Here is an 18,226-nt window from a genome sequence, read left to right as displayed (position 1 = left end):
CAACACGTACACACACATGTAGTACTGCACTTGGGCACAACTTGGGAGAAGAGAAGGGATGAAGTCTAAGAGAGATACTAAGTTAGTTAAGTTCTAAAGTGGAGGTTTCTAAGGTTCTTCTAGAGGTGTCATAGAATAAGTATTGCATCTATTCATCAACATCAAAGCAGAGAAATGTGTTTTTTTTTTTATTATATTTCTAAATAAATTTGATATGAAAAAATCTTTTTTTTTTTTTCAGGTTATTGTGAAAGACGAATCTTATTATTGTTAACTTCTCTTTCTTTTGAATTAAAAAAAAAAATAATATAAGATTAAATATAGAATTTTTTTAAAATTTGATTTTAGAATTCAATTATTATAGAATAATTATTACGCTTGGTTACTTCAATGGAGTGCAAGTGGGATGAAAGATAAGTAAAGGTCTGTAAACTGTAAAATTATAAAAGCTAATAATTTTAATGCAATAGAAACAGCAGTATACGCAAATAGTGTGACTGCCTAATTTTATTTTTAAATACTAATTTAATTCAGAGATGTTTCCTCTCACGAACACTCAGGTTGTGGAATGAGCCTGCCGAGGTTTTCCCAAGAGACTAAAGCATGGGGTTCTTCAAAAGGGGGGTAAAGAGGTTTCTTCGGGGTCGGCAACGCACGCGTAATACCTCTGGTATTGCAGGTGTTCATAGGCTACGGTTACCACTTTCCATCAGGTGGGCCGTCATCAGCTTGTTTGCCATTCTAAGTTGTATAAAAAAAACATAATGAATAGAGAACGAAAGAAAGGGCTGTTGGCAGCTCCAACCACTAAACCTTCGTATATTAATTATATCAAATATATAAAAAAAAAAAATAGATTGCAGTGTTACAAAATCAATAATCAAAATCATCTTTATTCAAATAGACTTGTATACAAGCACTTTTAAATCGTCATTTTTTAAAATACCTAGTCCGTAGTTCTGCTTCCATATTTGTGAGTCCTATTCGTGGCGGTATATTGCCCTCTAGCACTGCTTCGCACGCCATTGAGAATCGTTCGATATACCCATCCTAGAAATAAGAAGAGGGAGTATATATATAAATGTATGAACAACAACCGTCTCTATGTTCCATTATATGGGACATAGAGACATTGCAGTCGTCGTTCGTGATGTCACGCATGGGCACCACAGAATATCAGCGCTGTAGCAATTAAATTGCTGTAGCATGCTGAGTGGTGGCCACGTTGGCAATAACAAATGTATTTTTTTTCTATTGAAAATTAATGTAGCTTTTTTTGTTGTTGGCAATAAATGTTTTCTTTTTTCTTTCATATATATGTATATGTTTGACTTTTTTAGACGCAATGGAAACCCAATAATTATTAATATTTATATTATATGTTTGGTTCTTAAGCAAAAAAAAAAAAAAATTTAATATCTATTGTTGAATATAAGTCTTTCCCTATTGAGGGGTTTTGCCAGTATTTTCCATGCTTGACAGATGGATTGGTTTTACGCTTTGGTGATGTTTTATAGGGATGCTGCTGCGTATCCCTCTACCATTATGTTCCCTTAGTTGCCTCTTACGATACCCACGGAAAAGGAAGGGGTGGCCCATTCTATGGCGAGATCACAAGGCCATAGAATGGGCCACCCCTTCCTTTTACTCCCCATACATTGCTATTCTTGAGGACTAAGGTGTTATTCCTCTGTACCCTGTAAATTCACTGTCCATATCCCACCCTTCAAACCAAAACACAGCCATGCAAACACAACTGTTTAACGGTAGAAACACGAATTTTTGTTTTTGTTGGTAATTTGTTTAAAAAAGCAATTTGTATATTCTTCTTGTTCACTGACCAGCGGGTGCACGGTGGTGTGCGCGTCAAGTGCGATGCTGAAGATGGGCTTGTGGTTGTCGATCCAGCGCGTGCCGGGCAGCTGCACGTCCGGGAAGATGAACGAGTAGTTGGGCGGCGGCTCCTCCTGCATCACCGGCAGGTTGAACTCGCCGCACGTCAGCTTCCCGTTGCGGCACAGCGGCAACCACTGCGGACACCAGTCTATTACTCAACGCCCACTCGGCTACTGTCTAATGCAGGGTACCCAAACTTATTTTGTCTACTGCCCACTTTGGGAATAAATTATTTTTTAGCGCCCCCATTTTTCCTTCTATTTAAAAACCACTATTACTTCAAATTAATCCATTATTGTGTAAATTGTGTAAATTAATCAATTTTTTCTGGGTCTCTTACCGCCCCTCTTTAGGCCTGCAGCGCCCACAAGGGGGCGTTATCGGCCACTTTGGAAAAGGCTGATTTAATGTATAAAAAACTAATAAGCATCTCTTCGAAGCACTCTGTACAGTGAATCATATACTAATAGAATATTACGTGATTTCCTTTCTGTATTTTTAATTATTTTATTTATTTATTTATTTATAGGAACACCAACAGCATATTGCATTATGCTGTTATGCAAACACAACTGCTTCACGGTTGAAACACGAATGGGACAGAGGTACCCAAGCAATCGACTTTTGTACAAAGTCTTATATATTATAAACATATAATTAGACTAATAGAAACATACATATAATATATTAAATAAATATATACATATAATATTATGGAAGGATATAGAACAGATGGTGTACCGAGTATCCGACGGTGGTCTCGACGTTCTTCTCGTGCTCGGGCGCGACCGGCTTCCGCTGGCACGACACGTGCATGAACGTGAACAGCAGGTGGTGGTGGTCGCCCAGGTCGGCTGGCAGCTTCAGCTTTATCTCGTCGTACAGCGACGGGTTCCTGTTTTCAACGAGGGCGAGGGATTATTTCTAATAACACATCTGAATCATTGATGGAATTGTGTGTCTATGCTTTAATCATATTATAGGTTTTTTTAATGGCAAAGCAACTGACAGCCTTTATGGAAAACGGTAGTCGTTGTCTATGGACACCAGAGAATATCTACACCAGAATTTATTATAACACTATGGTACTCCTCATTTTTTTTTCGATGTGTGAAAATTAAATTATAACCCCGCCTGCGCCAACGGGATACGCTGGCGGGGCACCAGTGAAGGGTGATCGATGAGAATGAAAACAGGCCAGTTAGCACATCACGATGAATTCATCAGGAATTAGTCACTATAGTTTCCAGGGGGAACCGCGAGGAGGTCGACCTGGTTGGGTATATTGCTAGCAATGGGGCTCTTAGTCTCCATTACTAACAATCCCTTTCCCCCTGGTACGAGGAGTGCCGGGGGGGGGGGGGGGGGGGAAGGGATTGTTAAATAATTAAAGTGTTAGATTAGATAAGATTGGTGTCTTTAATCATAATCATTTAGCCACCAACATGTATATCCCCTAAAGTTGGAAAAAGAAGGCTTATGTTCTGGAGTGGACAGTTAAAGGCTGTTATGATGATGCTGATTATAATCATCCATGGGTACTGCTCATGTCTATAGGCGACGGTTACTACTTTCCATCAGTTGGGCCGACAGCTTGTTTGCCATTCTAACTTGCATAAAAAAGTATATTGCTGATAATGGGGCTGTTAGACCTCACTACTATCAATCCCATCCCCCCCCCCCCCCCCCCCCCCCCCCCCCCCGTGTACATACTTGTTGTGGTACAACACGGTGGTGTATGCCTCGGTAGTGAACTCTGGACACGAGCTGCGCCCGAAGATGGCCGGAAGCGCGGCTGCCTGGTCTTCGCCCGACATCAGCTGGATACGGACCTGATTGGGATAATATTTTTTTTTTATAAAAGAAGCCAAAGTAACAATTAAAAAAAAAATCGCATAGCACCTTAACGCATTTTTCTGTCATTATAATATGATATGATTAGAAACTTAACTATTGAATTTGTATTGCTTTTATTTTGGATGTAGATAGAATTTTCCAAAATAATATATAGCTTATAATGTAGCTTTATAGCATGAGTTGATAATTTCTTTTGCCTACCACAAAATGCCAAAGAATGACGAGGATAAATTTTTATACTTTTGTATTTATATACAAGAAACTGTGAAATAAAAGACTATATTAAAGGGTTTACCTTTACCCTTTGCACTCGAGCGGCGCCAATACGGCGCCCGGCCGATTCGAAGTGGCAACTCGAGCGGCGCTGCTGCGGCGCCCGAGTGTTTTAAAACTTTAAATCGAACTACGCTGCTACGACGCTATGGTCTTTTGTAACTGGATTTCCTTATTTACAATATGCGATAAGATAGTTTTCTCGGAAGTACTTTCGTGGACTAGGCTCTGCTTATATTGCAAGCAAAAAAGGCCTCGAGTGCAAAGGGTTAATAATGGTGCCGGTTAGGGTAGAAACATGTAAAAGATCACCGAAAAGATAGATTATTACAAAGAGGAAAGTGTAAAGATTTGATGAATTGTCTTATGTTTAAAATCTGAACTCGAAACAGCCAAGTCGCTATTTTATTTATATAAAATGGAACAGTGTCTAACGGTGATAGGAGTCGGTGCGCAACATGTATACGGCATTGTCTATGTCTAGTGTCCGAGTGACCAGTGTCTGAGTGTCTGAGTGTCCGAGTGTCTGAGTGTCTAGTGTCCGAGTGTCTGAGTGTCTAGTGTCCGAGTGTCTAGTGTCCGAGTGTCTAGTGTCCGAGTGTCTAGTGTCCGAGTGTTTAGTGTCCGAGTGTCTAGTGTCCGAGTGTCCGAGTGTCTAGTGTCCGAGTGTCTGAGTGTCCGAGTGTCTGAGTGTCCGAGTGTCTGAGTGTCTAGTGTCCGAGTGTCTGAGTGTCCGAGTGTCTGAGTGTCTGAGTGTCTAGTGTCCGAGTGTCTAGTGTCTGAGTGTCTAGCGTCCGAGTGTCTAGCGTCCGAGTGTCTAGTGTCTGAGTGTCTAGTGTCCGAGTGTCTAGTGTCTGAGTGTCTAGTGTCCGAGTGTCTGAGTGTCTAGTGTCCGAGTGTCTAGTGTCCGAGTGTCTGAGTGTCTAGTGTCCGAGTGTCTAGTGTCCGAGTGTCTGAGTGTCCGAGTGTCTGAGTGTCTAGTGTCAGAGTGTCTAGTGTCAGAGTGTCTAGTGTCCGAGTGTCTAGTGTCTGAGTGTCTAGTGTCTGAGTGTCTGAGTGTCTGAGTGTCCGAGTGTCTGAGTGTCTGAGTGTCTGAGTGTCCGAGTGTCTGAGTGTCTAGTGTCCGAGTGTCTAGTGTCCGAGTGTCTAGTGTCCGAGTGTCTAGTGTCCGAGTGTCTAGTGTCCGAGTGTCTAGTGTCCGAGTGTCTAGTGTCTGAATGTCTAGTGTCCGAGTGTCTAGTGTCCGAGTGTCTAGTGTCCGAGTGTCTGAGTGTCTAGTGTCCGAGTGTCTGAGTGTCTAGTGTCCGAGTGACCAGTGTCTGAGTGTCTAGTGTCCGAGTGTTTAGTGTCCGAGTGTCTAGTGTCCGAGTGTCTGAGTGTCTAGTGTCCGAGTGTCTAGTGTCCGAGTGTCTGAGTGTCTAGTATCCGAGTGTCCGAGTGTCTAGTGTCTGAGTGTCTAGTGTCCGAGTGTCCAGTGTCCGAGTGTCTAGTGTCCGAGTGACCAGTGTCTGAGTGTCTAGTGTCCGAGTGTCTAGTGTCCGAGTGTCTGAGTGTCTAGTGTCTGAGTGTCTAGTGTCCGAATGTCTAGTGTCCGAGTGTCTAGTGTCCGAGTGTCTAGTGTCCGAGTGTCTAGTGTCCGAATGACCAGTGTCCGAGTGTCTAGTGTCTGAGTGTCCGAGTGTCTGAGTGTCTAGTGTCCGAGTGTCTGAGTGTCTAGTGTCCGAGTGTCTGAGTGTCTAGTGTCCGAGTGTCTAGTGTCCGAGTGTCTAGTGTCCGAGTGTCTAGTGTCCGAGTGTCTGAGTGTCTAGTGTCTGAGTGTCTAGTGTCCGAGTGTCTGAGTGTCTAGTGTCCGAGTGTCTGAGTGTCTAGTGTCCGAGTGTCCGAGTGTCTAGTGTCTGAGTGTCTAGTGTCCGAGTGTCCAGTGTCCGAGTGTCTAGTGTCCGAGTGACCAGTGTCTGAGTGTCTAGTGTCCGAGTGTCTAGTGTCCGAGTGTCTAGTGTCCGAGTGTCTAGTGTCCGAGTGTCTGAGTGTCTAGTGTCCGAGTGTCTAGTGTCCGAGTGTCTAGTGTCCGAATGACCAGTGTCCGAGTGTCTAGTGTCTGAGTGTCTAGTGTTCGAGTGTCTAGTGTCCGAGTGTCTGAGTGTCTAGTGTCCGAGTGTCTAGTGTCCGAGTGTTTAGTGTCCGAGTGTCTAGTGTCCGAGTGTTTGAGTGTCTAGTGTCCGAGTGTCTAGTGTCTGAGTGTCTGAGTGTCTAGTGTCCGAGTGTCTAGTGTCCGAGTGTTTAGTGTCCGAGTGTCTAGTGTCCGAGTGTCTAGTGTCCGAGTGTCTGAGTGTCTAGTGTCCGAGTGTCTAGTGTCCGAGTGGCTAGTGTCTGACTGTCTAGTGTCCGAGTGTCTAGTGTCTGAGTGTCTAGTGTCCGAGTGTCCAGTGTCCGAGTGTCTAGTGTCCGAGTGACCAGTGTCTGAGTGTCTAGTGTCCGAGTGTTTAGTGTCCGAGTGTCTAGTGTCCGAGTGTCTGAGTGTCTAGTGTCCGAGTGTCTAGTGTCCGAGTGACCAGTGTCTGAGTGTCTAGTGTCCGAGTGTCTAGTGTCCGAGTGTCTAGTGTCCGAGTGTCTAGTGTCCGAGTGTCTGAGTGTCCGAGTGTCTAGTGTCCGAGTGTCCGAGTGTATAGTGTCCGAGTGTCTCGTATCCGAGTGTCTAGTGTCCGAGTGTCTGAGTGTCCGAGTATCTGAGTGTCTAGTATCCGAGTGTCCGAGTGTGTCTAGTGTCCGAGTGTCTAGTGTCTGAGTGTCTAGTGTCCGAGTGTCTGAGTGTCTGAGTGTCTAGTGTCCGAGTGTCTAGTGTCCGAGTGTCTGAGTGTCTGAGTGTCTAGTGTCTAGTGTCCGAGTGTCTAGTGTCCGAGTGTCTAGTGTCTAGTGTCCGAGTGTCTGAGTGTCTAGTGTCCGAGTGTCTGAGTGTCTAGTGTCCGAGTGTCTAGTGTCCGAGTGTCTAGTGTCCGAGTGTCTAGTGTCCGAGTGTCTAGTGTCTGAGTGTCTAGTGTCCGAGTGTCTGAGTGTCTAGTGTCCGAGTGTCTGAGTGTCTAGTGTACGAGTGTCTAGTGTCTGAGTGTCTAGTGTCCGAGTGTCTAGCGTCCGAGTGTCTGAGTGTCCGAGTGTCTGAGTATCTAGTGTCCGAGTGTCTGAGTGTCTAATGTCCGAGTGTCTAATGTCCGAGTGTCTAGTGTCCGAGTGTCTAGTGTCCGAGTGTCTAGTGTCCGAGTGTCTAGTGTCCGAGTGTCTAGTGTCCGAGTGTCTAGTGTCTTAGTGTCTAGTGTCTCAATTTAGGTGTCTAGTGTCCGAGTGTCTAGTGTCCGAGTGTCTGAGTGTCTAGACACTGACTGTCTAGTGACTGAGTGTCTAGACACTAGATACTCAGACAGTGTCTGAGTGTCTAGTGACACTCAGACACTCGGTCTAGTGTCTAGACACTGTCGGACACTAGACAGTGTCTAGACACTAGACACTCGTACACTAGGACACTAGTGACTCGGACACTTGACACTCAGACACTTGACACTCAGACACTAGACACTCGGACACTAGACAGTCGGACACTAGACACTCCGGACACTAGACACTGTATGAGTGACTAGTGACACTAGACACTCTGGACACTAGTGTGTGACACTCAGACACTAGTGTCGGTGTCTACACTCAGACACTAGACACTCGGACACTAGACACTCATACACTGGACACTCACACACTGGACACTCAGACACTAGACACTCGGACACTAGACACTCAGACACTCGGACACTCAGACACTAGACACTCGGACACTAGACACTCAAACAATCGGACACTAGTCACTCATACACTCGACACTGGACACTCAGACACTCAGACACTAGACACTCAGTGACTTGACACTCAGGCACTGGACACTCCGACACTGGACACTCAGACACTGGTCACTCAGACACTAGACACTCGGACACTAGACACTCAGACACTAGACGCTCAGACACTAGACACTCGGACACTAGACACTCAGACACTAGACACTCAGACACTAGACACTCGGACACTAGACACTCAGACACTAGACACTCGGACACTAAAATCTCGGACACTAGACACTTAGACACTCACACACTAGACACTCTGTCACTAGACACTCAGACACTGGACACTCGGACACTAGGACACTCACATCAAGACACTAGACACTCAGACACTCGGACACTAGTCACTCATACATTCGACACTGGACACTCAGACACTCAGACACTGGTCACTCGGACACTAGACACTCAGACACTCGGACACTCGGACACTAGACACTCAGACACTAGACACTCGGACACTAGACACTCAGACACTAGACACTCGGACACTAGACACTCGGACACTAGACACTCAGACACTAGACACTCGGACACTAGACACTCAGACACTAGACACTCGGACACTAAACACTCGGACACTAGACACTCGGACACTAGACACTCGGACACTAGGACACTCGACACTCGGACACTAGACACTCGGACACTAGACACTCGGACACTAGACACTCAGACACTAGACACTCGGACACTAGACACTCGGACACTAAACACTCGGACACTAGACACTCAGACACTAGATACTCAGACACACAGACAAAGTACTTGAATGGCTAACGTCCAATGTCTAGGTGTCTGAATATCTGAGTGTTCAGTGTCCGAGTGTCCCGAGGGAGTGTATAATGGAATATATATATGTATAATGGAATAGTGTGTTACGGTGATGTTCCTGGCGGAGCCGGCGCGTGAGGTATAGGCGGCGAGGTTGATCTCCCGCACGGCCAGGTACAGCAGGTTGCGGTACTGGTAGTGCGGCGCCGCGGCCCAGCTCAGCGGGAACGACAGCACTTCCTTACACGGCCGGACATTCTCGTCTGGTGGGGAACAATAGAAAAATTTTTTTTACAAACTAGTTTTTACCCGTGCCTTCATCTGAGTCACCGGGATATGTTTACTGACTGGCAGAAAAAGTAGCCTACATCTCCATTACATATAGGTTTATAGTTAACTTCACAGTGATTAAGGCGCTTTGTAATATATTAAACAAACTCACTTTTACATTTATAATATTAGCAAGGCTTAGTTAGCGCAGGCAGGGTTACCTTTCCATTTTCACCCAAAAAAAAAACGATATCCCGCAGTTTAAGATATCTGTAATCCCCTGGCTCTGGATAAGCCATTCCTAGTAAACTCATACGCATGCTCGCTAACGAATCACAGTTGCACATCAAGTGTTCCATGGATTCCGATTTCTCCCCGCACAGTCTGCACAGTGTGTCCGAAGATAGACCCATCTTGTGTAGTATATCCCATATGTCCAATTAAGGCAACCATAATGAGTCTTGCCTGTTGTCTGCCAAAAACTAGTACTTACCTCCATAAGGGTTCAATTTAGCCAATTCAGGCGTCAGACCGTTTTTGATCTCCTCCGGACACGGCGACACTTCTATCTTCAGGGTACCGGGTATGCACTTCAGTTTCTTCGGGGCTGAACTTGGCCGCTTTATTTCCGCCAAGAATTTGTACAAGTCCTCGTCGCGGAGTTTGTCCGGTTCCTGTTAAAATGTAATATATTATATAATGTAAATTTAAGATTTAAGTTGTTAAATTCTCATTGTTTTTTTTTATAATTGACAGAAATTTAGATCTTTTTCATATAATTCTCTATATTGTTGTTATTTTAATATTTAGGCACAATTTTGTTAAGGTGCATACTAGGTATTAATAAACTCTTTAGTGAAATTTGAAAATAGAAAAAGAAAAATATTTTTGCATGGTAACTTTAATATTTGTCGGTGTTCTATAAATTGACTTTTGTCTAAAATTGTCTTTACAAAATGCCCCCTTACGGGCAAAACTTATGTTCTGCAGTGGACAGTTAACGGCAGAAATGAATGATGAATGAAACGAGGATCAGGGTGTGGGCACAGCTGGTATATATCCAGACATACGTAATGTCTTACGTAATGTGTTCTCTCATTTGTAACAGTAATAGGAGATAGAGCTGACCTGCTTGAAGAAGCTAGTGACGGTGATGACGATGGGCTTGAAGGTGAGCAGCTGCGCGGACAGGTCGTCGTGCGCGTGGGGCGAGTGCGCCGCGTGCGGGGTGAACGCGCCGGCCGCGGGGGGCGGGCCGCGCCGCTCTACTGACCCTTTGCGGGTCAATGAACCGCCAACTTCTCCCGCGCGTCGCCGCAGCTGCTCCAAACTCGACGACGATGCTTTACGGTCTAACAACATTATGAGAGTGTTAGCAATTTGCTAGCAATGTCATAGGGAAGATGGAGAGATATTAGTGATGGGAACAATTGGTCCCATTGTTAGTAATGCATCTTTTAAGACTGTTTAGGGTCTCCCTGGTAAGTTGGACGGCCCACCTGATGGAAAGGTAACCGTTGCTTATAGACATGAGCAGTACCATGGACACACACATACTGTTTCGTCCATGATACTCCCCGTGCGTTGCCATTCCTGAGGACTCAGGTGTTATTCCTCTGTACCCTGTAAATTCACGCCATATCCCACCCTTCAAACCGAAACACAGCCATGCAAATACAACTGCTTCACGGTAGAAACACGAATGGGACAGAGGTACCCAAGCAATCGACTTTTGTACAGTCTCCCTCTGGTAACATCTCTACTAATGTCATCTTCTTAATGTTATACCCGCAATAAAAATCATTACACAAAACAATTTTTTCCCCCTTAAATTTATTTACACTCACCTAAACTATTAGTACTGGAATTGGTCGATAGACTGTTATTGTCCGCCTGCTCTCGCTCCAAACTGTTGGATCCGCTAAGGATGTTCAACAAGGATACAGCACTCCAGGCCAGCGGCATGCGGTACTTCCCGAGGCGGGAGCATGCCGCTTGAGCACTCGCTCGCACTTTTTCGCGGTTCTTGGTGAGAGAAAAAGTAAACATTCATGAAGTGAATATACTAATGATTGTTATGTCTCATGGGGTAGATAGAGGCACTTGTTAATTGTTATAAAATTGTTGTGGTTGATTGGTTGTGTTTGTATTTGAAAGAGGGGGTGTGGGAGTGAAATTACAGTTTCTTTTTATACAACTTAGAATGGCAAACAAGCTGACGGCTCACCTAATGGAAAGTGGCAACCGTCGCCTATAAACATGAGCAGTGCCATGGACATGACAGAGTATACGGTTTCGCCCTTTGATAGCCCCTATGCGTTGCCATTCCTGAGGACTCAGGTGTTATTCCTCTGTACCCTGTAAATTCACGCCATATCCCACCCTTCAAACCGAAACACAGCTATGCAAACACAACTGCTTCACGGTTGAAACACAAATGGGACAGAGGTACCCAGGCAAACGACTTTTGTACAAAGTCTCCTTCTGGTAATTACATAAGATATCCCACACGAATGATCAGGCATGAAGAGTACTATAGGATCATTATAGTTCCTTCTTTGTTGTCCATAGGGCTGTTCATGTCTATAGGCCATCTCTTTCTATCATTTCTATCTTCAGCTTTGTTATTTAAAACATTAGAAAAAAAAAATTGCTGATTATTGTCATAAGAGGATTCAGAATGTTACAGCAACAATTAATATATTTTCATTATGGGGGGAAGGACTTGTTAGTAATGTGGACTACCAGCCCCATTGCTGGCAATATACCCTGGTCGACCTCCATGTGGCCCCCCTGGAAACAGTCGTGCTGAATTCCAGATGTATTCATCACAATGGGCTAACTGACCTGCCTTTTCATTCTCACCTATCATCCTTCACTGGTGTTCCGCCAGCGTATACCATTAGCGCAGGCACGTTTACCATTCCATTATCATCTATTAAAAAAATATATTTGCTCTAAATATTCAAACACATACCTTATCATCCTTGATATAAGGTTCAACACACTCATTCACATCTCCTTGGAGGACTTTCTCAACACGAACTACAAGGAACACATCAGGGGACGGATTCAATATGTCGAATATTGCACTCCGGCTGAGGGTCGAGATGTCCGCGTGAGGAATGTGGGCTGAGAGCATCTGCTTGGTGCACTCGGAGTTCAGGTTGAAGTAGAAGTTCTCTGATAGTTTCTTCTTCTCTTTGGCGTCGAAAAGTGCCATGGAAGCGAACAGTGGTTCCACATCCAATTCTAGTCTGTGTTGTGATGAAAGATAATCATTTTTAACCGACTTTGAAAAAAGAAGAGGTTCCCAATTAGGTTGTATTTTTTATGTTTGTTACCTCTTAACTCTGACATTTATAGACCGGTTTAGCCTTTTTTTATCTGATAGGATATACTTTTAAATTAGTTCCTTAGAAATTTTATCAAAATCAGTTTAATAGTTTAGTTTTTAAATCAAAATAATTAATGGTTCAAAGTGGGTGTTTTTTTTTGTGAGACAAAATGTTAAATTATTAATATAATAAAACATTATAAAGCTGTGAAGAAAGCATACCTTTTTCGTATACACTTTTCAAAGCATATTTCTTGTTTTAGATAAAAGCATAGTTTGGGACTACATGGCGTCATGTAATTTTATTTTTATTTATTTTTTATATGAGGGCAGAAGGGAAAATTGTTGGGACATTTGATACGACACGACGACTTTATGAACATTATAATAGACGGTAAGATAGAAGAGGGAGACCGAGACATAGTTACATCAAGCAGATCAAGGAAGGAGTTGGTGTCGTGTCGTAGTAAGTGGCAAGAGCTCCACCGACAAGAGCGCAGCTCTTAAATAGAATAGATAGCTAGACTCTTTATTATTTATTGCACTATTTAAAGAATAATACAAAAAAAAACAATAAAAAACGGTCTTATCGCTGAAGCAATCAAATAAAAGGGTAAAGGAAAAAGAAAAAGATGGTTGCTATTTGGCGATATAAGTATATCTAATACTACCATAGATACACATAAGTTCGTTTGTTAATTTAATTCACTTATATTCGTATTTACTGATATTACTCACAACTCAGCTTACATGTATATTTCCATAACTAATAACGCAACTTTTAAAATATTTGTAGTCCAGTATTATTTAATTCCTTAAAATTGTTTACTTCATTTCAAACTGTATAATTATGTTAAAATAAACTCTGTGAATACCTTTAATAGGCGTGTATGAATAATAAATATATTATATAAATAAATATATAAAATATATAACTAAATATATACATATTGTAATATTATTTATGTTTGATCGTATTTATTATATTGTGTTGTAGTATTTAGTACACAAGTTGAGAGGTATCATACATTCAGAGTAATAACTACCTAATAAGTATGAAATCAATGATGTACTTACTTCAGCTGGTGACAGTTAACCAGTATCCTATGGCCCATCAGCTCACACGGCATCTCAGCAGGCAGCCGTCTCTCCACCGCCTCCTCCTCATCCAGGTACGGGATATACAGACCTAAGAGATCAGGTTGTCGATTCTCCAACCTGAGAACAAGTTAAACATATACTTAAATATTAAAAATTAAAAAGAAACAAATCTGAAATTGAAGATACACACGTCTTACTAATTTTGAATTTCCTATAAACTTTCCCATGTATATAAACAATGTTTAAACAAGGAAAAGAGACGACAGTAGGTTTGCCCTTTGGCACATTGGAATCCAATATACTCCCCATAATACAGTCGAATGTCACAACAATCGATGGGAGCATGTGACTAAATATTTTTGTAAATACCATTATTTTAATACCATATAATAACGTAATCTGTAAATACCATATTAGGGTATATAAATACCTTAAAACCACCGTGGGATTAATGGTGGTGAATATTATTTTTAAAGGTTCACATGTTTGTGATAATATAATTAGAAAGTGATAAAAACCTTCTAGCTTCGTTTATAGCATCCACTTGTTCCATCGGCTTCCTCTCAAAGAGGTCAGGCAGCAGTGGGTCAGATGAGGAACTGCGCAGGTCCAGACTCGCCCACGAACCTCGGGGAGTCAGTGTTTCATTGCAAGATGACGAGGATGAGATGGAAGCAACTGATTGACGTCCACTTGATGGTTGAGATTCAAACTGTAAGACGTCAAGTTATTTAATTTTCGACCGACTTCAATAAGAAAGCTCTTGATTTGGTTATGTTATTTTGATGTTTGTTACCTCATAACTCCATCAGTTATAAACCGATTTGGAAATATCTTTTTTTTTATCTGAAAGCATATACTTACATATTGGCCCCATGGAAATTTTATCAAAATCGATTTACTAGTTTAGTATTTAAAAGAAATCAACTGGTTTTGCTGCAAATGAAGTAGTTTTTTTTCTGAAAGACAATCTTCAAGAGAATCTTTAATTACTATATTTGCTGAACTGTCATACACTGCCATCTACATAATTCATTTTACCTGATCGAAATAAAACTATTTTATATTTTAAGCTGGAGCAAACAACACAATTAAACAAAATTAACAAAATTTTCATTAAAATCGGTCCAGTTCTTTCCAAACTTAGAATGAACGAACATACGGAATTTTTATATATTTATCTTTTTTTTTGTATTTTTTTTTATTTATTTTGTGAATATATATCTGTGTTTGCCTCTATTTGTGTCGTACAAATAAATTATTTATCTATCCTTCTATCTTCTTATATAACTTGGCCCATTTCAATAACAATTTACATCTATATAACAAGCTGACAGCCTACCTGATAGAAAACTAAAAAGAAGTAACTGTTGCATATAAACATGAACAGCACCACAAACTTTACAGAATATGCCGTGATACCCTCATATGCTGTCTTCTCAGAACTGTGATGCCTCTCATACATTGTCATTCTTGGGGACCATGATCTTATCTTAAATCAATATATCTTTATATTCAATTTTAATAAAGATATATTATGCAAACATATATATATATATATATATATATATATGTTTGCAATAGTTAATTTTTAACTTTCGCATTGTTTACACATATTTTTAACTTATCAGGACTGCAAGGGACCTGCAAGGGTTTTTCAACGCCTTAAGTCCTGATAGTATTTAAAATATGTATATAAATTTAATCTTATAATGTTAAAAACTACCAGATTAAGATCTTGTATTGTGGTAAGTACTCATATATATCGTCATAGTCGTAGGATCTATATATGTAATATTTGTCAGATCCGTCAGTATTCTATGACTATGACGATATCAGTTTTAATGGATTTTTTTTTAATAAAGTGAAAGAGCAAGTCCTCACCTGGTTGGGGACCAATTCCTCAGTGGACACTGTGGGTGGGTCGGCATCGATTTCGTACTGGTGGCGCGGCGCCGCCTGAAGTTTCTCGAGGCGCTCGCTGATCCGGTCGCGGTTGAACACCGACGCGGAGTACATTCTGTACTTGTACTCCACAACGGTGTAGTCTTGAGTGTAACATCGTATGCAGTCGCGGACGAACATCGGCGCTTTGGTCCTGTACAAAGATTTGTAAGTTTTTTTTTATACGACTTAGAATGGCAAACAAGCTGACAGCCCACCTGATGGAAAGTGGTAACCGTCGCCTATAGACATGAGCAGTATCATGGACATAACAGAGTATACTGTTTCACCCATGATACCCCCCATGCATTGTCATTCCTGAGGTGATATTCCTCTATATACCTATCTCCATAACTCAGGTGTTATCCTCTGTACCCTGTAAATTCACTGCCGTATCCCACCCTTCAAACCGAAACACAGCCATGCAAACACAAGTGATTCACGGTAGAAACATGAATGGGACAGAGGTACTCAAGCAATCGACTTTTGTACAAAGTCTGGTAAAAGATATCATTTTTGGCCTCAATTGAAGCTCACAGTTTGCCTACTGTAAACATTTTGTGGATGAGTCAAGATTTTTTGGTATCTAATGTCACTAGAAGCCCTTAGTTTGCCTCTTTTTTGTTTAATGTTATTGAAGGTTGTAGTAGTGAAATTAAGAATAAGAAGAATATCAGTCCCACCTATAAAAAATGAATATTTATGAGTTTTTTTTTTTATAATTTTAAGCAGTACCATAAAATTTACCAAGACGACTTTTATTACCTCATTAGAGGTTAAAGTTGTGAGTATATTAATTTTTTTACCATTAAATAAAATAATTATTTTATATTATAACTTTTAAAGACTAATAACAGCATCAATATAAAGAAAAGAAAAAAAAAACATATTTGAATAAAACTGCATAATTTTTCATATTTTTTTAAATTAGTGTCACTTTCTCCATCTTTTAATTAATTTTGATAATTCTCTTATTTAATTACTACCTTTATTAATAATAATTGGTTTCTTGAACAAAATTTACTATCACATAGTGCAATAACCTAATTTTGTCCTCATTGAAATAGCTGCTTTTTGTAGCAAAATTTTATATTATCCACATGAAAGATTACTTACAAGTCTTCATCAGGCAGCACATGTGTGAGTGTGCGTATCTTCTTTGGCACAATGCACAATTCGATGTCGGAGGCTGGGTACGCGAGCGGGTCTCGCTCACCGACCAGCCTCTCGTACACCTCCTCATAGTCTGGTGGTTCGATCATGTCGCACAATGATATCTGTATGTAAGCAATTTAATATTTTTTATTATAACAAGAAACGCAGTAGTTTTCATTCAGTGCTTAATATTTTAGAAATCTATACATACATGCTATTAACAAAAAAATAACCATAATAATTACTAGAGACGCACTCCAGGTTTGCACAGTTTGATAGAAAATATTCTCTATATTACTCCCTGATAATGTAGCTTATTACAGATAGATAGATGATATTCTTTATTGTTTCCTCCAAAAGATTACAATAGCAAACTCATTATAGATACAAACAAATTACAAGAAATAATCACAATGAGAAAACGAATGGGGAGATTAAACAATTTTCAAAATTAGTCCAGTAATTTCTGAGTTTATCTGTTACAAACAAATCATTAAATAATATTAATATAGATTATATTTGTGGAAATTATACATTAAGCCCCTTATGCATAAAAAATTAAAACTTTCATACAACAACAAATAGCTAATAAAGTATTTTGTCCCTATCTTTCAAATTGAGAAATTAGGACAAATGAAAAAAAAAACACTTCTACATCTAAAATAGGTTTAGGAGAGGTTTGACATTTTTATGAATAAGGGGGTAAATTGTTAATATTATACACTAAATGATATTTAATATGACCTATAAAGGTTTAACTCGACATGTAGTTAATTGATTTTTTTCTATAAATAACTGACAAATTAATTAGACATTAATTATTTGATTGTAATAATATAATTCCCATTTTTAAATGCTTAAAGTATTAAAAATTGTTACAAAATTGTTGTGTAACGAAATGGACTAGTTAACTTTTTTTAAATTATAGAATGTGAGCATTACCTACAAGTTTTAGTTCATGTTACACCAGTTATTATTAGCGACTAAAAACAGTTATTGCAATGTTAAGATCGACTAATAAGTAAAAGATTAATAAAGGATTCAAAGCATGCACAAATAGTTTAGTGGGCAAGTATGATTCATGAAATAGTCTATTGGTATTATAACTTACTGATGACGAGCACCCAGACAGAGTTCCCACCTTCGACTGGTTAGCATACACCTTTCGAGCATCCCCAGCATTCCTATAAATAGGGAAAAATCAATCCAGCTGTATTTTTGCACCTCCAACCCGTGTTACATGCATCATTAAGCGGGGCCATAGGGTGTAATCAAACCATTTACCCGGAAGAGTGTTGATACTTGCGTCCTAGTGTCATCTAAAATTGAACTAAAGCTAAACTGCTGATATAAAAGTTTATTTATTTACACCAATAAATTATAATCTTATAAGATTCATATAAATCAAACGGAAACCGACAGAAACAAACAAATCCGTTTTGACATTAATGACTTTTTTGAAAACTTTTTAAGCTTGACAGTTCAAGTTGACGTTCATGACATTTAATGTTGTTTTACACAGTACACGAATAACAAGAAATACGAATATACATCTATAACTAATGTGTTTATTATTAAATTTGTGTAAAATATTCTCTATTGATTCTTGGATGTTGATTGGGCCAGCTAATAATATAAACATCCGTTGAGTTACTTACTTAACTGGCGATCCTCTAATTTCTTGATTTACAGACTAAATGATATTATTTTAACTATTTTGGCTGGATTCCCGATA

The 18,226-nt window shown here is 40.3% G+C and overlaps 1 protein-coding gene across 1 annotated transcript in view; it reads right to left on the bottom strand.

Moving 5' to 3' along the window:
* LOC113513975 (dedicator of cytokinesis protein 7) overlaps positions 1-17,960 on the bottom strand; it is a 43,375-nt gene extending 25,415 nt beyond the window's left edge. Inside the window, exons 1-15 of the mRNA XM_052901896.1 lie at positions 17,776-17,960; positions 17,603-17,675; positions 16,453-16,613; positions 15,277-15,490; positions 13,911-14,104; positions 13,369-13,509; positions 11,932-12,211; positions 10,802-10,979; positions 10,083-10,306; positions 9,448-9,628; positions 8,793-8,947; positions 3,610-3,728; positions 2,638-2,791; positions 1,842-2,030; positions 947-1,050 (exon numbers count right to left, since the gene is read on the bottom strand). Coding sequence (XP_052757856.1) covers positions 947-1,050; positions 1,842-2,030; positions 2,638-2,791; positions 3,610-3,728; positions 8,793-8,947; positions 9,448-9,628; positions 10,083-10,306; positions 10,802-10,979; positions 11,932-12,211; positions 13,369-13,509; positions 13,911-14,104; positions 15,277-15,490; positions 16,453-16,613; positions 17,603-17,675; positions 17,776-17,810 — 2,402 coding nt within the window. The 5' untranslated portion in view covers positions 17,811-17,960. The remainder of the gene's footprint in view (positions 1-946; positions 1,051-1,841; positions 2,031-2,637; positions 2,792-3,609; positions 3,729-8,792; positions 8,948-9,447; positions 9,629-10,082; positions 10,307-10,801; positions 10,980-11,931; positions 12,212-13,368; positions 13,510-13,910; positions 14,105-15,276; positions 15,491-16,452; positions 16,614-17,602; positions 17,676-17,775) is intronic.
* Between the last annotated feature and the right edge of the window lie 266 nt (positions 17,961-18,226).

Source organism: Galleria mellonella, unplaced genomic scaffold (genome assembly GCF_026898425.1).
Source record: "Galleria mellonella isolate WM207_F2 unplaced genomic scaffold, CSIRO_AGI_GalMel_v1 utg83, whole genome shotgun sequence".
Lineage (NCBI taxonomy): Eukaryota > Metazoa > Arthropoda > Insecta > Lepidoptera > Pyralidae > Galleria > Galleria mellonella.
This window is presented reverse-complemented; position numbering and strand designations above follow the sequence as displayed.